Source organism: Tetrao urogallus, assembly GCF_951394365.1.
Source record: "Tetrao urogallus genome assembly, chromosome: Z".
NCBI lineage: Eukaryota > Metazoa > Chordata > Aves > Galliformes > Phasianidae > Tetrao > Tetrao urogallus.
Genome location: NC_136816.1, coordinates 56901888 through 56925280, shown reverse-complemented (window position 1 = coordinate 56925280; position 23393 = coordinate 56901888). Strand labels below are relative to the sequence as shown.

The following is a 23393-nucleotide window of genomic DNA, read 5'->3' as shown; positions in this document are numbered from 1 at the left end:
AATTTCAATATTATGTAACAACAGGTTAATGAAAAATGCACATAGCCTTTTAAAACTTCATTCCATGCCAGTAACTGCTGATCTTTTTCCCAATTACATTCTTATTGTATGTATTAATACCAATTTTATATTGAGTATTCCAAATAGCAGATTTTAAACAAATGCTAATTATTTTAAGATGTTTTGTTTTGTTTTGTTTTTACAAAAAATATGTACCAGTATTTTTCTCAACAATTTTCTCTGCAGATTTATATTGGCTACTGAACTTCAGAACTTGCACTGTGGCTGCTTAAAGCTGTCAGAAATGCCAGAAATGAAAGCAATAGCTTGAGAAAATTGCCTGTACACATTGCTCTGTGCTACACAAAAGTCTAGATAACACCACCAATCATTTTTTTGAGGAAGGACATTAATTCTTTAAAGAAGATGGCTATGTTCTTGAAGGATGTTAGACAGAACACTATGTAGGACTGCACAGATGGTGGGTAAATGAATAGCTATGCAGAAAACAGGATAAATCAGCTCTAAATTCCACAACACTTATTGTTGGTGTCAAGTTCTTCAGTATACTATAAATTAGTAGATTATTAGCCTAGCATGTGAGTTTGTAGTATTTTTATTTGTAAGACAGAAATTGCGTTGCACAGAAATAACAAAATGAAAACTACTTTATCTGACTGACAGTGATACAGAGCGCTATGTTTATAGCATAGCATAAAATCCACACCACTGAGTCCAATGTGTCAATGTGGCCAACATGAGAAAAAAAATTAAGTCAACATGAGAAAAAAAAAACCCTTGTAATTAATACAGCTTCTCTTCATACAGTTCAAAGAAGGAGAAATTTCAAAACCATTTGCAGGAGGAAAAGGAGCCATTTAACTGCCTGGCATTAAGAATTCTGATCCTAAATGAGAATTTCAAAAATACTTCCCTAGGAAGCAAATTGAGATGAACTGGCGTGTGTGTGCCATTGACTTGCAGTGTCTCTAAAGCAGTTCTAATTACTGAATTCAGCTGCTGGTGATACATACTGTCACACTCATATTCTAAGTCTGCAGATGAACATCTGCTAATTTCTCAGATAATAGATAGAACTTACCTCAGGCTGAAATATGTGAAAATGCTACAAAACACATTCATATTTGAAAATATAAATGCTTGTGGTATGAGCCAGAAAGTAAAATAGCTTTCAGAAGTGAGTTAAATTCTTCTTAATTACACATAGAGGCACATGTGTAAGCAAAACTGTGAAGAACAAAACATTTACATGTCATTCCACCTACTGCAGAAAGAACAAAACCACATCTGTTGGGAGTCAGGTTTCTACACTAATACAGAAAAGCACTCTTTTCTCAATTCAGTGAGAATTTCTGACCATTTTATTTCACCTCTGCCAAACATTTTGCAGTGCAGTAGAATACTCCTCTGTAATGAGGTAGAAACATATTCAGTGGCAAATTAAATGCAAGTGGGAAGTTCTCATAATAATATACATTATAACTATAGTCTTGCTGACTGTATCTAGAGAAGTGATGTATAGATTGCAGTTATCACCTAGGTAAGACACATTCTGGATATCTGTCCAAACCTGGGTCTGAAATATCAATTCTTCAACATTTTGAAATATGACAGTGATACTGCATTATGAGATTTTTGTTGAAAATCTGAACTATTGGTGTTGTTTTTTTTTAACCCTCTATTCTCATGGGCATTAGAACCCATTAAGTTCCATATCCCTGTTTCCAAAACCTGGGAATTATCCTGATATTGCATGAATTAACCTCTGTAAGGCTTGCATCTTTTGCTTTTTTTTTCTGTCCACTCATGTGTTCTCTCATTTGCTTTATCCCCTGCTGAATCACAGATACAGGAAAGAACAAAAAGCATATAGATTACTCAGGACATCTCAGTGTAGTGAATTACTGTACAGAACAGTTTGGTCAGCAGGATATTTAATACTTTGTCATCTAGACTTTTGAAGAGTTTGAGGCATCTCATTAACAGAATTGTTTCTTCCATTTAATTCTTAAGAATAAATTACTCTATTTTAATTTCATGTCATTACTTAATAAAATCTTTCAGTTGTAGAACTGGAATGAATGAGAGATACGTTACATATAGATGTACACATCAAAATAATCATTTCCAGTGCCATACAGTAACAATATCTTTATTTTCATCTATAACCTTTACTTTTTTCCCATATGTCCGTCTGCATGTATTCAGAAGGATTACAGCCTGTTTAAATACAGATGCTTAACTTGTCCAAGAGATGTTTAAGTGCATGATACTTCAAGACAGCAGCCTAAACACTGTTTAATTAATTAAAATGGTGTAATTATTAAATAATGATTTATTATATATCCAGTGTAATAAAATAAAAACTATACCAAAGACTGGCAGATTATGCTTCAAAACCATAAATTTCCCTGGGAAGCCTGTAGCTAATGTGTACCAACCATGAATTGTGTTAGACAAAGACTATAAAAACATGCAAGAAGCTCAATTCAATAAAAATGATACCAATTTCTGCTGGATTTAAGATCCAGAGCAATGCCTGTAAAGGCTATAACTCAAGTCCAATAAGAAGCTATGAACTCTAGTTTCCTATTTTTTACTACTGCATTTTCTCCCACGTTTCTACCTTGAGACATATTCTTAAAATAGCAGAAAATACTTTTTGATCACTGCGGGAGAATTTTTCTCTTGCTATTTCTGTTACTTTGCTTTACTTAATCCATTTTTATCTTTCCCTTTTCATCTTCCCCATACCATCTGCAATGGTTGCCCTTGCTTCACTTCTGCTTTTCCTAGAAGATAACTCTTAGCAAGTTAAACCTTCCACCTTATGTGTATAATTCTGTTTCAGCATTGACATTGTTTAGTAAAACTGCGTCTTCCAGTCACCCAGATTGTAAGGCTCATGGTTGTTTCTCACTGAGATTGCAAGCTGTGCCATCTGGGTGATGTGGTGGGTCCTGTCTAGTGCATTACTCTGGATATTCACTGACAGGAACTCTGAGAACAGTATGACCAGAAGAATATTTTCAGCAGGAAAGACTGCACAATCTGCATTACAAATATTCCTGAGAAAACAATTCAGAAAGCGTTAACAGCATCCAAAAGCATGTTTAATTATTCTAAGAATTGTTTGTAATACATTTTTCTCCTTGGCATAGTGCCAGTGTGCAGTGTGCTTTACTAGGATTTTATATGCTTCAGGAAAGTATCTACGCATGCTTCTTTGCTTAGGCTATGAAATTTGTTGCTATGGAAATATCTAAAATGGTCTGTGACAAAGAGTGGGAAAATTCATTCAGGCAAAAAAGGATCCAGCCTGAATCTCCATTCAGTAGTCAAAGTGAATGGTAGCTGTTTCTCTGCTTTTTAGTGGCTTAATATATTCTCTGTATTATTGATATCTTTCAGCCACTTGCATCCAGTTCATATAGGTCCCAGCTCAGTGCATAATCTGGGCACAGCACTTCAAGCATCATCTCTGATAACTCAGATTAAACTCAATTAGATTAATTTATCCTTGCTATTCTTTGTCTTCTACTTGCTTCCCTAAAATTTCTTGGCACAGGATCACTTTCTAGATTAGCTGCACCACTGACTGCACTACCTTCTTTCCAAACATTTAAACCTCAGATGATTTATTGCTTCTGACAAGTACAGTGCACTCTGGGAACTAACTGAATAGAAACCTTCAGACTGAGGGGAAATTTAAAAAGAGCAACAGTAACTTCCAGCAAAGTGTGTCTTGGGTCCTGCTGTCTGAGCAGTTTCTCTTGCTGGAGAAGAGAAGTTGGCCTTAGGCAAAAAACTGTGAGAGAGCATGCAAGGTAGGCTCACATGATGTTCACATGCATGCATATATTCTGTTCTGGATATACGTTTTTCTTTTGGTGGCAGGATCTTTATTGTGTTGTAGGCTTTCTGATGTTAGCATCTTGGAACAAAGAGAGAACCTTACTTTTCAAAATCTCTGTCTCCAATTAGGAAAATAGGCTTTCAGATGACTGTGCTGATTGGTGAGACAGATTCTGCAATTAAAAATTGGAGCAGCACCTGTCAGTAACTGAGATGTCTCCTTGCTATTAATTTGAAACTAATACTGAATATGATCTCTTAAGAAATACATTAACAAAGGACTAAGATTACATTTGCTACAGGTAAGAAAAGCAGTTCATGGCTTCATGATCTATTTATTCATCTGTCTCCCATCTCTGTTTATTTAATTACTGTGAATTTAAGTATGATTGCAGAATGCTATTAACCAGGGATGATTTTCCCAAGACTGCATGTTTTATTGTGGATATTGGGTAAGGATAGATGAAAAACCTAATGATGTTACCACATTCCAGAGGCTACAGAAACAGATTATTGAACATGACAAAGCCAGTTCTCCTGAAGAAAGCTGAAGTATTGGTTCTTCCTTGATCTAAAACCCTATTATCATACAATTAAAAAGGCAAGCAGAGGATCAGCAAATATCAAGCCAAGTTCTGTCTGCAAACAAACAAAAAATGAATAAAAATTCTGTAAAGAGTTTTTGGCTTAAATGATAAATTGCTTGTGTAGTAACTGCCTGTTTTCTTTCACTAAGAGGCAAAGCAAATCCTTTCACTCTGCCATCAAGCCATAGAGATATAACTACTTGGAAAACAACATGAGCAAGAATACATGTATTGACAAAATATGAAAAATACGAGGTCAGAAAATGTGTTCCCATAAAAATAATGGAGAACAAGTTGCTATAATAGTAAATAAGTGCTACAGGGTAAGATGTTCTAAAGTATTCACATAACTTACAATGCCAGTCCTCCTTTCAAATTAATACTTTTCTATAAACTGTATCTTCTTTTTAAAGAATTTTTATTTCATGTGCCTATAAATGTTAAATATCTACCATATTAAATCAGAAAAGTCAGCCTTCAAAATGCCTAGGAGTATGTAACATCAAGACTCTGTCACAATAGCTGCAGAACTCTGGTTCTCAGATGGAAGATAAAATATATTTCTTATACCAATTCATTCTACTACAAAAAGTTATTAATGAAGGTAATGACACAGTCACACACTAGTATATAAGAGAAAACGAAGGGCAAGGACCATCATGTCAAGAAATTATGATTTCGGAAATAAACTGAAAACAGAATAGTAAGACAGAAATCAGAAAACCAACATTATATAAGATCAAAAGCCACCAAATTGAGTCACCACATGACTCAAGTTTTCCATAATAAAACAGGATATGAAATAATATAAGATTATTATTATAAAATTCAGTTTTCAGTGAGACTTACAGTTTTAAAAATAAATACTGAATTTAGAAACCTGTGGTGGTTTCACAGAGGCATTTAAGCTAATTCCTCTTACCTGTTATAGTTGCTTTGTTAATAGATGGTTGGTTACACATTGGTGACCGTCTGTTTGAAAAGAAAAGAAAAAAAAAAGACTTATCAAGCTGTTAAACTCATAAATGGTTGAAGAATACAAGAAAACATGTTTCTTTGGGAAGTTATTTGTGACTGAAGCACGATGGCATAAAAGTTCATTTAGCTATTTTCTTGTAACACATAAAGGAATTCACAATGGTTGCTCAAATCTTTCTGCAGATTGGGATATATCTTCAGCAGGGAAATTTAGAAATTAATTTACGAGTCTGCTTAATCCTTAATTGAATATGTACCTAGCTTAAAGTTCAGTCTCTATCTATAATTATTACTCTTATATGGCTTGCAGTACCCATGTTCTCTCACTCAGAACAAATTCTTATAGCAACAATTAGTTTTTACTTTTTTTTTTTTTCTTTTTTTTTTGCATGCACTTCACAATAATCTTCAGGGCAAACAGCTCAGTGGAATCCTTTGTTCATTGATGAAAGTTAAAATTTGCTGGATTAACACAGGTGTTTAGAGATGACAGCAGGCAGGATCTGAATAGGGCATATTCCAAACGAAGGGGCTGGAAATATCTTTTAATAGAATTGCATATGCAATGGTGGGCATTTGTCATTATGAGCTTAAGTCTTCGGTGAGAAACTGCCACAGTTCCATGAATGCTACCTGATTCTAATTTAGAATGATAAAAATTGATTCACTACAAAATTTTCCAGTTTAACTAACATTAATGTTAACTATGATACTGTAGCAGAATTGAAAATCATATTTATAATATGTCACTCATAATGATGAACTACTGTGGATATGTAAGACATCTTTATCTTGGATGACTTCTAGATCCAGATCTTGCAATCAGTGTAGCTATCTGCTCACTTTGGCTCATCTGCACAACTCAGACTCATTGCCTGAATTATCATCTCTGAATTATCCTTGACATATGACTTACTGAAAATTGTAGAAATTGCATAAATAAAAATTACTGCATGGTTATGCAAGGAAACCTATGCAAGAGGAGATAGTAGGCAAGAGGGCTTCTGTCTCATCTATCAAGTATAGGCAGTTTCAACAGATAATAAAACCATTACAAGTTTTACACTTGTAAAGTCATAAAAAATCTATAACATCTAATTGTTATTCTTAGTTCATATTTTAAAAATACCACTGCTAAAAGTTCAGTGGCTAAAAATTGATTCTTACTTGCTGGGTGCCCGATCTTGTAAATTGGTTAATGCAGCAAAGTTATTCCGTACAGTACGCAGGCTGGCCAGCACCTGGAACAGACAAAATGGCTTCAGTCAAAATTTCTGCACAGGTGAGACTGAATTAGCTCCACTCCACTATGCTGAAAAGAAAAGAAAAGACAATGCAAAATACCTGTGAAATGTTTCCAGGGTTGGTTTGACCAGTCTTTGAACATTATCTAACAATAACTCTGTAATAAAAGGCCAATATGTTGATTTTTTTTTGTTCTCTAATAACCAATTCATTATTTGTTTAAAGACAGACTTAGCTGAAGAGGAGGGAAGTTTTTCACAGAATATTATTTAGTTCTCTAAAATGACCATAAAAGCATTCGTGTTTGGATGATAATAGTCCATTCAAGCCTAATACTTCATACATAAGAAATGATTACATATTTTTCCGTTTGCTGCTCAGCCCCCACAAATCTCAAATGACAAAGAGAATGAAATTGTTTAGACAGACAAAGAAAATAAAAGTGGCTCCCTTAAGGAGCCTGATTCATTTGGGTACTTAGTACAGAAGGACACATTAGGAGGAAGGTATTATTAGAGCAGGTGAAAAATGTATGCAGGCCCAAAACTACAGGACTTGCATACTGTGAAAGACAATATAAATGGAGTACTTGCTTCCTGAACTTTTTTAATGAAAGACAGCAGCTAAAGTAGGCAGCAGAGAAATGTCTTAATATAAGTGGTATAGACATTCTCCGCTGAAGGAAGTTGGATGAATGTAACAAATTTTGCATGTTAACAACATGACATGAGTGTGTAAGTATAGATTTCACAGAGTGAAATCTTTATAAGTTTTTGTTCAGATAGGTGATTTTTTTCTTTTTTCAAGCAAACAAGTCTTATATAATATTAAGAGTGGAGAAGAACTGGTTTGGCCTTCTTGAGTTGCACGATCATATGAGGAACAAGGCAAAACTGTGCCTACCTGAGCAAATGGTGTCACAATCAAGTCATCTCCATGTCTGAAAAAACAAGCAGAGTTGTAAGTTAGATATTAGTGAAAACTAATAAAACTAACTAATCTCCCTGCTACTGCTTTAACAGAAAGAAAATAAGGTTTTACAATGCACTGGGGGTATCTCCAGGTTTACTGTTCAACAGTTACTGATGCTGCTTCACAGATTGTTTTGAAAAGCAAATACCAAATCAGTCATTGTCCAATTGTTCAATACATATGGGATGGCTGATGAACCAGCCAGTTTCTACACAGGACTGCATGGAACAGACCTGAGGAGATTTTATCCCAAAGGACAAACTTGAAAATACTGAAAGATTATATTAAAGCTTACTAGCACGTTTGTGAGCACTGGCCAGGCAAGTAACTGCAGATGACTGGGCAGTGCATCACAGACTAATAAAAACCTAGTAAAACTTTTGAATTGACTCACGCTGGTGTAGTTATAGGGGAGTGTAACCAAGAGTGTGCTGTTGCTGTGCCAACCTCACCCACATCACACTGGCTGACGTAGGGCATGGTGTTGGGATGACGCGTGGCCACAGAGAGGCAGGAAAAGAAGGGTTTCCTCACTTCTTCTCTGAAGTGCTTGCACTGAGAGTTTGGCTTATGCTGTGAAGTATTTCCCCTCACTTTATGAATAAAATATTAAAGCTACACACAAAGTACCATGTGCAGTCATGTCTTACTCTAAGAGAACACTGAAAAACCAAAGGAAGAAACTAACTGGAACCTGAAGCATGCATTAACTGTCCACTTTCATCCAAACTGTGAGAAACAAGGAAAACTTGGTATTTTCAGTTATCATGTCTAGCAGTTTGCAGAAAAGTAAAAAAGAAAAAAAAAAAAAAAAAAAAAAAAAAAAAAAAAAAAAGATCTAATGTAACTTCATATTTAATTATTCTGTATTTTGTATTTCTGTATTCTGCATTTTCCTACATTTATCACGAAACACTGTAAATTGTATTTGGACCTGAAATCTTTCAAAAGAAATTACTATTGTTTTGATACTGCTTTCATGTTATTCAGGTCTAAAGTATGAGAAATTACTATCAGATTTTCAAATCCAGGTCTGTTTCCAATACCAATCAAAATTATGAAGGTTTATTAAACCCAGCTAGTCATTAACTCCCTTGTTAAAGTACTGGGCTGATTTATCTTGTTTATAATAACCAGTTGAATTTGGTTTCATGAGATAAAGTCTCTGAATTACTTCCATGGTGCCATGGTGCCTTTATTCCTCTTCTACCTGCTTTCCCGTCAAACTGGGACTTTTTTCAACTTAGCTCAACCATTCCTGCAAAGAAAACAATTCAATGAAGCATCCTCACAGCAATGATTTCCTCAAGCATCCAGGAAGGAAATACCCTTCACAGTATTTGCATTAGCCGTGGAACATACTTTTTTTCTGCATTCTTGGTAAAGCAGGGAACTAGGGAAATTAATGACTGTGATGTTAAGGTTGGCATCCATGGCATTTAATTCAGCTTCCTAGGGGAATAGAAAGATCATACCTCTTCCTTTTTGATCCTAACTGATCAAATAAAATTGTGCTATTTCTTACAGTCAGTCTGATGTGGTCTTAGCAGGTACATATCCACAGCAAAAGTGTATGTCACATTCTTTGTTAATAATCTATGAAAGACAACTTGAATTTCTTACCAGTATTGCTCAATGTGTTACATAGCTAGACAATGGAAGAGCAAGTCATAAAGAAGATGTATAGCAAAGGCTTCAAGAGAACACAAGCAAAGTGCATCTTTTCTTTTTCTCTCATTCTCCACTTAAATAGTCATAATATGAACATATAAGCTATATCACTTCCATAAAAATTTTGCTCTTTTCTTCAAATTATGTGAAACAGTATTATCAGCTGTGCGAAAGCTGGTTTGGTAAAACTGTAAAAATTGAATGCTCCTCTGTTTCGCTATCTCTTGTATACTGCATTACTGGGAGTGTATTTCATTGTTCTTCTTCCCATTCAATGATCCTGTTCGCCACCTCTTGAAAATACCATCACTCCATTGCTTTAATTTTTGAATTTTAATCTAGTTAAGCTTTTTCTGGACTGCATTTCACTGGAGAATATTCATGAAGTAGTGTGGCTTGTTATCTGCTAAAGGAGACATTATTGAATATTAAATTAATGCACTGAAACCAATCCAGGATTTCATTTACCTATTTAAAATATCCCTTCTGTCAAGAGTAACAACTACAGAAATTGTCACTACTTGGTAGAATAGCAATATTGGAAGTACAGATATGAGTTGTATCGAGAGAAGCATGGCCAGCAGGTTGAGGGAGGCAATTCTGCCCTTTTACTCTGCTCTCATGAGTACTAGGTCTAGGAGCCCCCAACACAAGAAGGACCTGGGGTTGTTGGAGTCGGTTCAGAGGAGGGCCATGAAGATGATCAGAGGGCTGGAGCACCTTCCCTATGAGGCTGAGAGAACTGGGGCTTTTCAGCCTGGAGAAGAGAAGGCTCTGAGTAAACCTTACAGTGACCAACCAGTACCTGACAGAGGCCTACAGGAAAGCTGGGAGGGATGTCTTATAAGCACATATAGTGACAGGATAAGGGGAAGAGGGTAGATTAGACTAGATATTAGGACTAAATTTGTTACTGTTAGGGTGGTGAGACACTGGAACAGGTTGCCCAGCAAAGCTGTGAATGCTCTTCCCCTGGAGTTGTTCAAGGACAGGCTCGATGGGGCTTCGACCAATCTGGTCTAGAGGGAGGTGACCCTGCCTATAGCAGGGTGTTGGAACTACATGATCTTAAAAGCCCCTTCCAACCCAAACCATTCTGTGATTCTAAGATTCTATCCACAGTTTTCATAAATTAGTTTAGCACATGCCAGATAAATTTGGAAAGAAAAGCAATTTCATAGTGTGTTGAGCAATCTTTAATCCACATTGGGTCAGGAAATCTGGAAAAGGTGAGAGTGTTCAAAAAGGGAGCAGAATTGTCTAAACCGGCTGTGTTATTTTTTGATATAGAAGAGCAAGAGTATATGATTTAATCAAGGTGCTATTGATCCACAGTGTACTCCAGTGTAGTAAAACATTGTGATTTATGAGTTTCCTGCTGTTTTCTTTTCTGATGATGTGGAATCTGATTGATGATTCTGTTTGGATTCTATACAGGATAGTGCCACACATCTTTATACAGAGGCATTAAGAGGAGTATAAAACCTGTGCAATGTATCATAACCTTCTAAATAAAGACAGAGCTGTTAATCTTTAAGGTTAGAAAAATTATTATCTCTAATATAACTCTGTTAAGTCAGTTAACTAGAATGCCTGGCATACTCATTCATATATTCATTTTTCAAAGGAAAGACAAACTTGAAAAAGATTTTAACACAGATCAAAAATTTTAAGTTATCAAATTTGCTACCACTAACAAAAGCTGCTAAAAAATGTAACAGCCTATATGAGAAGAACAAGTGTTACATAACAACACAAGTGAAATTACCAATAGTACACCAAATACTATAAAAAGCATTGCAAGCTATTTGCCCCTTAAAGTGATGAAGCTTGGCCTTCTGCAATGTTGTTGGCTTTCATTCCTAACCTTTGCTATGGTACACACTTGAATTCTCCCCATGTAACTTACAATGGTCTCCGTTCTGCAGAAGAGATAAAAATGTCATGCCAAGTCAGACGCGTATATTTAGCTAGCTGTTGACAAATGCAAAGTACACAATTTCAGCCTTCCTCTCCTCAAGACTGGCATTAATTTCTTTCTTCTACTCGAATTACAGGACAGTAATTAACTTTGCCTTTTCTAAAGTGGACCTTCAGAGTTACACGCATGGACAGACAGAGAAACAGGAAGGAAGATGAAATCAGGGATAGGCTGGGTGACTGCAAAACCTTTATTTCTTAATTAAGTTGAGATAATTTAATTTAATCATCTAATAAAAGGAGTTGCTAAAGAGACATTCTGCAGATCTGCTAGGATCCAGTTAAAAAAAAAAAAAAAGGGTGTATTTATGTGGTTGGAAAACAGTCAAGATACCCATTAAGGGGATATGTGTCTCAGACCTTAGACACCACTAGAAATGTGACTTGCACTTGCCAGTGTGGAGCTAGCAGGAAGGGTCCTGAATAAGATTTATCCTTGTAAATAATAATAAACTCAAGTTATGACTTTGAGGCAGATGTGAACACCAAGTGAGTCATCTGAAGGACACAAAAGTAAGACTTAAATAGGCAAATAAAAACACAGTCTAAAAAAAGAAGGAGAAATGGAAAAAATATATTTATACTAGCTTGACACATACCTTTACATGGACAAGGTACAGTCAAAATGACAGAAACTCCCAGAAACAAGCAGCAGTTAACACAGCAGTCTTTGGCATTGCTTTGAAATTCAGGACCACAAGGTTCAAGCCAGGAGGATGCCTGGCAAACCTTCCAAAAATCTTGTGTGCCTACTGCTTTCAGGCAACGACAAACAAAGCAGAGATATAGCAGTGTGGGTGGAAGGAAGTTCCGGCAGCTTGAAGTGCGTGTAATTAGCTGCCCTTGACCTAGAGTGCCTGAATCCTTTCCTGTAGCAGTCCCCTGATTAGGAAAGGTCAAGCACCCTTCAGCTGCTGCCTGGGAGAGAACTGTTTGAGGGCTGATCGCAGAGCTCAGCCAACAGAGCAGCCAACAGTTGCAGCAATTTGCAGAGAGGACCCATTGTTGAATGTGGATTGCTCTGAGTCTTGGATATTTTGGTGATGCACTACAGACAGATTAGACCAGCAGATGCTGTAAGAAATATCTTTACAAGGCTGGAAGATTTGGTGCAGCAGAACTTCATATGTTAGATGCTGCCCTCCAGGCCTCTGGCTGCTGAGACCGCTGGGGCTTCTCTGAAGCCAGGAGAGAGAGACCCTATCCTGCAGAAAGTGGCAGCTGTGCTGGCTAGGGGAAGACTTAAAACAGGAAGTGGGTGAGCTATATCATATAAGAGAAGATGAAAGTGAGACAGAAAGGATATTCATATTCACTGAGACACAGCTTGAAGAGCCTCTGACTGACTCCAGCTGCAGGAGGGAAGCTATCCAGTATTGAGGCAAGCATTAAAAGAAGGGGAAGGATGGAAGCTGGTGACTTGCAAGAGGAAGGTTAGCCTAAGTTAATACAAACTAGGTTCCTCACCCTCAGGGTTGAAGAGGAACACACAGACATCCAGGCAGAATTGATGAGATACTGTAATGTGTGGCTCCCTGGTGCAGGGAATGGAGGCACCCATCTGTCAGCCTGATCTGTCAGCTAGAGAAGTTCATGTCTGCCAGAGGCCCATATCTAGGGACACTGTGGAGGTGCTTCTAAATCTGGTCCAGCCCTTTGACTACTATCCCCTCTTCTTCACATGGATACAAATGGTACTGCTAACACTAAACCTACACAGTTTCCAAACTGACTTTAGAGATATGGGGGCAGTAGACGAGGGCCCAGGAGCCCAGGTGGTGTTCTCTTTCCGGTGAGGTTGAAGGTGTAAGTAGGAGAACACTGAAATTACAAGTCAAAAATTATTTGCAGAACTGCTACTGGTGGCAGGGTTCTGGATTTTATGACCATAAGACGAGGTTTGCAGAACCCCACCTTCAAGGCAGAGATGGCATCCTCTGCTTTCAGTAGGGCAAAAATACTTCTGCCAGTAACACATCTGATCTCATAAGGAAGTCTTTAAATTTTAAAGAATAAGAGATGGAGAGGGTAACCAGCAGAACCAGCAGCCCTCCAAGGCAGGGCTAAACAAAGGGCAAGGCGAAGCACAAAGTCCTGAAGTTGGGGAAGAACATGCTCAGGAGCCAATACATAAAGGGAGACACTGAGCAGGAAAGCAGCTCTGCAAAAAAAGACCAGAGGGTTCAGGTGAACCTCAAGTTGAGCATAAATCAGCAAATGCCCTTGCCTCAAGGAAGGCTAATGGTATTGCCAGCATGTCAAGGGAGGTGATCTTTCACCTCTTTTTAGCATTCATGAGGCCACATCTGGAGGAGCACAGCATCCAGTTCAGGGTTCCCCATTAACCAAGAGGCTTGGGCATAGTTCAGAGGGTCCAAAGAAGGGCTGCACAATGATGAAGAGATTTCAGCATCTGTCATATGAGGATTAAGTAAAAGATCTGAGACTGTTCAGTCTAGCACAGAGAAAGTTTATAGGGGATCTTATCAATGTATATGAAGAGGACAATACTTGGCTCTTTTTGCTGGCGTCCAGTGCCAGGATAAGAGGCAGTGGGCACAAACTGGAACACAAGATCCATCTGAACAACAGGAAAGGAAACACCTGCTTTCTGCACATGTAATTGAGATCTACACAGGATGTTTTATCAGCTCCTTTCTCTGAGATGTTCAAAAGTGCCTGGACACGGTCAGGGCAACCTGTTCTAAGTACCCTGCTTGAGCAGAGGGATTGGATCAAATGACTTTCCGAGGTCCCTTCTAATCTAAATCTAAACTGTTCTGTGAATCCTTGAATTAAATTACTGGTTAACCTTCATATAATTTATATAATGTAAATTATGAGATTAGTGGAAAGGAACCTTGGCATCATTTTAAAGCATGAACATACTGGTTTGCCACACTCCATTTGAATGAAAACTCAGTTATCTCCCCAAGATAAGTACTGGCTGAAAATTCTGGTTGATCTTTAAAGCCAACTAGCATCATGTACCTTGGATTCTCTGGCTACAGAGTTGGAACTATTTGAAAGGACAGAGCTGCTAATAGCCTTTGAAAAGCTGAAGTGGACACTGGCTTTCTGGCATTCCCACAGCAAAGAGATAAGTTTTTTGTCTCATCATGACAAGAATCAACTCAGTTTTCACAGAATTGTTTGGTTTATATATATATATATATATACAAATATATCAGATATAAAATCAAGGGAAAATCCATGCTGTTTACACATAAAATATAGAATATGAAGATTACAGTGGTCTTCTTTTTGAAAAAAGTAGGAAGAAAACCACAGTCCCTGAGAACTCCCGTACCCCAGCCAAAACAAAGACTGTTTATAGTAGTTTTCCTTGGATTATCAGAAACCTAGGCAATTTCAAGCTTAAGAGAATACACCAAAGGAAAAACCATCTCTCACTCAAAAATATTGCAGATATGGGTGTTAAGAAGTACCCTGATAAGCTTCATATGGAGCAAAATTAAGTTACTCCTCTGTAACATGCTGAGGAAGAAAATACCTGACTATATTATAATTAGAGATCCAAAAGACAGCTCAGAACAAACGTAGGTCTTAACATGTGGCTAATAAGCACCAAGATATGTCATATACTAATTGGCCTGGAACTTTCCACATAGAATGAATATTTTCTATATGAAGGTACTAAGATGGCTTTAATTTTTCATGACACCTTTTTATCAACTCAGTTCCTGAACATAGAGCTTACTAGGCTTGAAAGAATCCTTTGAATAAATGAAGTCTGCTCTTTCGTGGTTACCAGTGTTAGGTTACTCAATTTACCATTCTACTTTCAACATTAGGAACAATGAACTATTCCTTTCTTATCCTTAAGTCTGTAATGGATATGATTCTGTTTTTCCAAGTCTCGAAAGAACCCTCATCTTGTGTGCTAATGCAATTCAGTTGGAAATAAGGTGATTTTAAATCAGGAATTTGAGATTTAATCCAGGCATTAACAGGAAGTATTATCTAGTCAACTATATGTTTTTCAGCATCACATCATACTGGTTATGCTTCTGAGAAGACTAGGGACAAAGGACTTTCCTGTGTAATAAATGCAGCTAAGTAGGTCTCAGTGATGGTGATCAGAACCAAGACCCATTTTATCCAAAGGCCGTCTCATTCGGCAACTTCCTGCTCAGTAAGCTTAAATTTTATTCCAAAGGGACTGCACTCATACAAGTGACTTGAGTAATCTACCCAAGGAAGGACTTTTGTTATAAATACAGCATACTATCACGAAAAAGATACTGGCACGATATGCAAGATATGAAAACTTGGGACAAATCAAGAAATTATCTGTATCATCCTTGTAAGTGTTCAAGGTCATGTTGAATGGAGCTTAGGGCAATCTCATCTAAAGAAGTATACCCCCAAAATACAGAGTGGGTTGAACTAGATGATCTTAGACTCCTTACAACCCAAACCATTCTGTGTTTCTAATATTCATATTGCCCCAAACAGCCATCAAGCCTGAATGCTGTAATCCTACCATAATCCAACAGAAGTATGATGGGCAACTCCGAGGAGACATCTTGCTCTAAGTCTAGCAGAGCTATTCAGTGCTAAATAAAGAGAACAGACTTGATAGTGTGTTTCACTGGTATTGATATAGGCTTACTTCTAAAATAAGAAGGCAATCTGCCTGCGTGCCTCTGAGGCAATGGCAAGGGAAAGAATGTTATTACAATGCAGAAGCTTGCTTTTTTCTTTGAAGAAGTGAATGGATTCAATGGGTTCAATACTCTGAACCACAAAAAAGCTGAATTCATTTGGAAGAGCCCAGGTCAATTCAGCCGTGCCTCTGTTGGACTGATCATGAAACAGAAATCATCATTTAGTTCATCATAATTAGCAAAGCTGCAAATAAATGACTGTCACAGTGACTAAAGGATAGGTTTGTTTTCTGCTCAGGTCAGAGAAAATTAATGAATGGGTGTGCTTGTATGACTGGAAGCAATCAAGTTAGTGCAGCTTAATGAGTTATTATTAATCATTTTTTAATTGCATTACCTGCCACACGTAAGCTCTTAGCTTATTGCAAATGAAAATAAAAAGTATTGCCTTGAATTAAGCAGAGCTTTGTTACTGCTCCCTGTTCCATATGTTTAAGTGATTAGAACTGATAAAATAGTCTCATTTCTGAAGAAAACAGTACATGACTTTCCATGGGAATTCCCACTAATGCAGACTGAAAGATTTCCCTTCTAAAATGAGTGAAAGCAGAGCTTCTAAGAAAGGCACTTATTCAAGGTAACTTCCCAGCCTGAGGGAGCTTGCTGTGAGACAAGCCACAAGAAGATTTTGTCAGCTTTGAGGTTTACAAAATGGAGTCCCTTAAACAAATACAAAGGCTCCTACATTCAAGTACTTATATTTCAGAAAAACTAACAAACAAACAAAACAAAACAAAATAAACAACAACCAGGCAATAGTTTTTTCCTTCATAAAAAACATCAAGACCTTAAGAAAAACAGGGCAAAAGACATCAGAATTCCAGATTTTCTAATTTCAGAGAATAAACTACATGGTTAACCCAACATGAGCATCACTGCAAGAATATGGAGAGTTGTGTGTGCCGTGAGGGATAAAATACGACCTGATGATCTGGGTTGTGAAATAAATTCAACCTGTGCATGAGATGGAGTCATGGTTAAAGAGGCTTCCTCAGAAACACTGAAATCCTTTTTTATAAAGCATCTTTTCTCCATGCTGCTGCCATCGTTCAGTATTGCAGGTAGGCGTGTGTACACAGAACACACACATCCCGACCATTGTAGCAGTAGAACTGTGCAGCAAGCAGTGAAATGAACACTGCTGTGATTTAGCTGAAATCTGAGCCAAGAATTGTTTTTGGTATCATGATTCTACTAACAGCCATCTTTGACTGAAGATGTTTAGCAATTCAGATGGCTTTGTTTAGTGCAGAAGCAGTAAGTAACGTGCCATGTTGTTTCAAACATCCAGTATTGCCGAAGTTTTTGTAGTGTAATTGATGTGTTTTATAGCTAAGAGTTCTATTTGGGAAATGATTCATGATTTCAGTCTTCAGGAATTCAGGAGCAAACCCAATAATGAATGTTTTGTGTGAATATTTGATAGGATCAAATTTCACTTCATCAACAAAAATAAAAATCCTATGCAACAAGTACATGAAGGCATATTAGAACACCTGAGAATCTCCTAAATAAAAATGAATATCAAAAGATGCTTTCTCAATGCAAAACTATTCTGGTTTTGCTTACAACATAATTAATACCCTAATCTAGCTCAAACTTATTTTAAGAAAATGGAGTATGGCTATATTCTTTTTTTTGTTTGTTTTTGTTTTTGGATTGTATTTGTAAAACATTCCAAGCTACTGGAAAGTACACAGTGGTCTTTTTCAAAATACTTTCTACAACTATTAAAAAAAAATAAAAATTAAGTACTAATTACTTAGTTTAAGCTGAAATCTGAAGATTTTATTCAAATTAAAAATCTTAAGAATAAAAACTCCCAATGAATCAAAATATTAGCCTGTTTTCCCTGTGGCTTTCTGAATGGATAAGTTGATAACTAAAGCAGCACAGTACAGTTTTTCATTAAGAATTATTTCCAAATGGAAATTGAATTGAAAAGACTTCATTTTAGCAGAGTTTTTAGAGAAAGTCTGTCTCTTTTCAGTTCTCCTGCAAGATTATTTCACAAATTCAGAAAAAAAGAACTAGATAAATTGTAAGATATTCCACAGCAACTTATCAAGAAAGGCAATTATTTCTCATTTATTCACTCCAGGTGCACTTAAGCTGCTCAGAAGCAATGTGTTTTTTTCTGCCCTCTTAGAATGTTAGAAAGAACTTAATGCAGATCACTTTTCAGGAAAAAGGATATTTTTCTCCTTAACTTCAGGTGCATGCTCATAGAATTTATTAATAAATCTAAGCTGTGCTGGCTTAGAAATAGAAGACTAAGACGCATTACTGGCAATTTGGCTTCCTGTTACTGACGAAAATATATATCCTCATTTCATGATGTTAATGGCACATTAAAGTCTTCAGTGAACATCAGTAACTGTCTAGGTTGGCCATATTTGTCTTCCATTATTTTAAGTGCTTTCCCTTTATGAATCTGTTGCAAACTGAATACAGTGAAGTTTAAAAAACTAAACAGACTGGGAAATATGTGTGCAAATTCACCTCAATTGTTCCACGTGCCAAATAAAGGGATATTTCAGACCATTTGCAGCTTCAGGTCAGGACTAGACCTGCTAGTCATTGACAAATATGGGAACACCCTATCCTGGAATTTCCCTGTATTTAAGATAATTTCTGCAGCCAGAATAATTCTGTTAATCTTCATTTTTTGGAAAGTTACAGATTATTTGGGCTTCATTTGGGAAAGTAATACCCACACAAATTAAAACATTGCACAATTATTTCTCTAAATACTGAGGACAGGGATAATCCACCCTGACTAAACAAACTCAATGCCTGTATATCATGTTTTTCAGACAGTATTTCATCTTTGATGAAATATTTTTCATCAGCTCCCTTTATCTCAAAGTAGTCCACATGTGGGTTTTATTTTTCAAAGAGTGGTATTTTTGTTGTTGTTGTTGTTTTAATATATTTATATTTTGTAGACATGGAGCAAAGGTTTATCAACATGTACATTAATGTAGAGCAGCATGTCCTCTAGGAGGCAGTATTATATGGTACATAGAGGGAGAACAAATTTTGGAGTAAATTACATCTTTATACTTGTTTTATCAGGGATAGCAGCAGCAGAACTGTGTATGCTGCTCCAACAGCAATGCCTTCTATTTATTTCCAAGGAAACTATCACAAATATGAAGAGCACAATAATTTTGATAAAGCAAACTCTCAGCTACAAAAAACTATTTTTCAGCACAGTCACGACCACAAGCTATGTATTTTTGCCAGTGGTGAACAAGAGTCTCATTCCAGACTCGTAAAAATATGCATCAGCAGAGGTTATCCACTGTTTCAGGCTGCTCTTACAGTGCTGTTGCTAGAAAACTGTTCACAGAATCTTTCACTGATCTAAACAGATGGAAGTTAAAAGGTGACAAATCTGGACTGTATGGAGGATATGGTGGGACAGTCTGGCCAAGACTGGCATTGTGCTCCATAGTCTTCAAACTGGTATGAAGCCTGGAAGAAAAAAGCCTCATTCTTCTCTGGCTTGAGTCCGGAACCTTCAGCTCCATCAGCATTGTGATGAAGTGATCAGAGTATATCTGATTTCCAGGAAATCCAGAAGTATCACTACTTTCCTATCCAAAAAGACAGTGCACATCACTTAACACTCTGAGGGCTGTTGTTGTTGAGGAATGCACATATTGCCATGCCATGGACTGCTGTTTTGATTTCAGCTCAGAGTGGTGATGCCATGTCTTGTCACCTTTAACGGATGTGATCCGTGAAACTGTCACCTTCAGCCTCGCATTGGTTTAGTAGATCCTACTTGCCTATAGTGTTCTTCCTGTTGCTGTCTGAGCATCTTTGGGACCAACTGGCACAAACTTTGTAATATTTCAACACTGCCACCATCATTTCCAATATACTGAAGCTGATACTTAGTTCCATACAGTTTTCTGATTGTAATCTGCCGATTCATATGGATGAGCTGATTGAGAATGTCTCCATTTCATGGTGTTACAGCTGTGAATGGCTGTCCATAACATGGTTCATCTTTCATGAAGCTGTCACTTCTATTGAAACACACCACCCACTGTCTCATTGTGCTCACATCTACTGTTTGGTCTCCATCAACATTTAGCAAGTGCTGATGAATATCAATGGATGCTGTTTTCTCCTTCTGGAGAAATTCATTGACACACTTTTGCTTCACCCCTTCTTCCATGTCAGATGCCACTTTGTCAAACTGCCCCTCTCCTGCTGTCTGTCACACAGCAACCAAATGTAATGGAATATTGGCAAGAATGTTCAGCCTCTGCTATCATACCACTAATATCAGTCTCTGATGTAGTGGGCTGCTTTTGATGTAACCCAGTACTATTTACAGTACTTCTGAAGAGAAGTAGGCTGTCCAGCTCAGGAAACTGATGTACTGATGGCCATTTGGCCACTGAGCAGACCTCTATGCCAATGGCCCTGCAGTTCACTATAGACTATGCTCCCTTACTTTCTGGTGGTTGAACAGAAATTAGCAAATTTCATGTAACTGTGATAGTTAGAGCTTATATTCACCTGATCAAAGAAACAGTGCTGATCCTCTCTATGGGAGTCTTCAACAATCCCCACACCAGCTAATGTTTTACTCAATGAAGTTCAGCTGGTCAAGTCCTTGGTTAAAACATGAGTTCTGCCTTAGCCAGTGATTGTTGGTTTCTTTCTAGAGTTTATGACAGTGCTAATGATTTCATTGAATAATCCATTTTTTTTCCATCTCATCAGACCTAAAATTTTCTCCAGTGCACTATAACTTTGAAATTAGGGGCTTTTAAGTTTTCTTTTCCATTCTTTATTATCCTTCACTTTAAGCTTGTTTCCTAGATCCCTTCACAGATAATGCCCTGTAATTCGTTATATTGGCTCACACATATATTCACTTCTGCATATCCCCATTTCTCTGCTAGCAATCCCATAGATAGGCTTCTCAAGGAAACTGTGCTCTTCTGCCTTGGACCTTGTATCTTTCTGTCTAAACCACCTGCCTTTCCAGTTTGCAGCCCCGAAGGGCTTTTGCTAATCTTCTCACATCAGCTCCTTTTTCTCTATCATACTATTTGTTCCAAGAGATAATTAAAAAAAAATGCTAATGACTCCTACTCCTTTTGACTTGCTTTTCCCTTTTCTACTTTACAGCTGCCTTTTCTGCCTCTTGCAACGCCACAATTCAGGCTCATTAACATTCTATCATATGAGCTGCCTTGCACTCATCCTGTCTTTTGTTCTTTTCCTCAACTAGTCTGTCTTCTCAGTTCAAAATATGTTTTAGTCTCTCTAAAACTCAAAAAACTAAAACTCAAAAAACTCTCAATCTTCCCATTCTCTGCTGTTCTTTCTGTGATTTTCCATCTCAGTTCACTGAATGAACTCCCTCTGGTTGCTATGTGAGGTTAACTATGTTGGGAAAACGGATCACTCTGTACCTTTTTCCTGAGAATACTACCTGACTGTGCTAGTCTTCTGACTATCATCTTATGTTTTTATTTTAAGTCATTTGTGTCAGAGGACAGTATTTCGCCTTGGGTTTTCAAAGAACAGAGGACAGTTGGTTCCATTTCTTGGCTGCAGTTCAGAGCTGCCACATCACTGCAAATAATAAATAGTGGCAGAATAATGAATTTAGTGCTTTAACACTGCCATCCTCTGGCTGGTTTTGAGTGTAACATTCCATATTTGACTAAAATCTTGAAGTTTTCTTCTGTTTCACCTTAAGTGATATTTACTGCTATAAAGTTGTACTGGAAATAACAGAAACTTTGTGTTACATCCCTTCCATGCCTTTTGTTTCGTTTTGCTTTATAAAGTGAAGTACTGAGGCTGATAAGCAAACACTGAAGAATTAGAGGATTCCAGGTTAAACTGCTATGTTCAATTAATTCACCTGCATTAACTGAATGATCTCTATGTTTTGTAATATGTATTTCCCATGCATAACAAACATGCAATACTTAACATTCAATACACATATTGATGCAAAACAGAAATCATGAGTGATTTGAATGTTGCTGTGACAATTTCCCTGAAAACTCTTGTAGTCTTTACCTTATCTAAGAAAATTTGGAACCAGAGCTGGCTATTTTAATGATCTTTTTTTCTTTATATTTTCTTCACTATTTTTTCCTTTTGAATTTTTTACTCTTGTGTTTATTAATTTTCCTTCAGTTAATTTCTGTGATACATTCAGACTCATCATTTTTTTGCTTACTGATACTTTATTAACCATATAATTATGGTTAAAACTAGTTGCATATTACATTTCCTAAACAACTGCAGAAGTATTAGCCTTAGTACAACAGTTTTTCTGTGGCAGGAGACTGTGGAAATCTATTCAGATGTGAGTTCCAATAAATTTAAAATGCTGATGCATTATAATAAATTGTTGACAGGAAGAATCACAGAATCACAGAATGGCCAGAGTTGGAAGGGACCTCAAGAATCATGAATCTCCAACTCCCTGCCACATACAGGGCCACCAACTTCCCCATTTAATACTAGACCAGGCTGCCCAGGGCCCAGTCCAACCTGGCCTTGAACACCTCCAGGGACGGGGCATCCACAACCTCTCCAGGCAGCCTGTTCCAGCACCTCACCACTCTCTGTAAAGAATTTCCCTCTGACATCCAACCTAAATCTTCTCTCCCTCAACTTAAAACCATTTCCCCTTGTCCTGCAGTTATCAACCCTTTCAAAGAGTTGACTCCCCTCCTGTTTGTAGTCTCTCTTTAGGTACTGAAAGGCTGCAATCAGGTCACCCTGCAGCCTTCTTTTCTCCAGGCTGAACAAGCCCAGCTCCCTCAGCCTGTCTTCGTAGTGGAGGTGCTCCAGTCCCCTGATAATCTTTGTGGCTCTCCTCTGGACCCTTTCCAACAGCTCCCTGTCTTTCTTGTACTGGGGGCTCCAGACCTGGACACAGTGCTCCAGATGGGGCCTCACAAGAGCAGAGTAGAGAGGGACAACCACCTTCCTGCCTCTGATGGCCACCCCTCTTCTGATGGAGCTCAGGATACCATTTGCTTTTCAAGCTGCAAGAGCACACTGCTGGCTCATGTTAAGCTCTTCATCCATCAGGACTCCCAGATCTGCCTCTGCAGGGCTGCTGTCAAGGACTGCTCCTTCCAGTCTGTATGGATGCCTGGGATTCTTCCGGCCCAAGTGCAAAACCTTGCACTTTGCTGTGTTGAACCTCATTAGGTTCACCTGGGCCCATCTTTCAAGCCCGTTGATGTCCCTCTGAATGGCATCCCTTCTTTCCACCATGTCAACCGCACCACTCAGCTTGATGTTGTCATCAAACTTGCTGAGGGTGCACTCGATTCCGCCATTGATGTCATTGATAAATATGTTAAAGAGCACCGGTCCCAAGACAGACCCC

General features: G+C 37.6%; 1 protein-coding gene across 7 annotated transcripts in view; it reads right to left on the bottom strand.

The window, feature by feature from the left end:
- The window catches only part of PDE4D (phosphodiesterase 4D), a gene marked incomplete at both ends in the record, with an annotated part of 482189 nt that overhangs the window by 86121 nt on the left and 372675 nt on the right, over window positions 1-23393 (bottom strand). For all 7 annotated transcript variants that reach the window (XM_079548413.1, XM_079548412.1, XM_079548414.1 and 4 more), the window contains 3 exons: window positions 5386-5435; window positions 6609-6682; window positions 7590-7626. In XM_079548413.1, the coding sequence (XP_079404539.1) occupies window positions 5386-5435; window positions 6609-6682; window positions 7590-7626 (161 nt within the window). The remainder of the gene's footprint in view (window positions 1-5385; window positions 5436-6608; window positions 6683-7589; window positions 7627-23393) is intronic.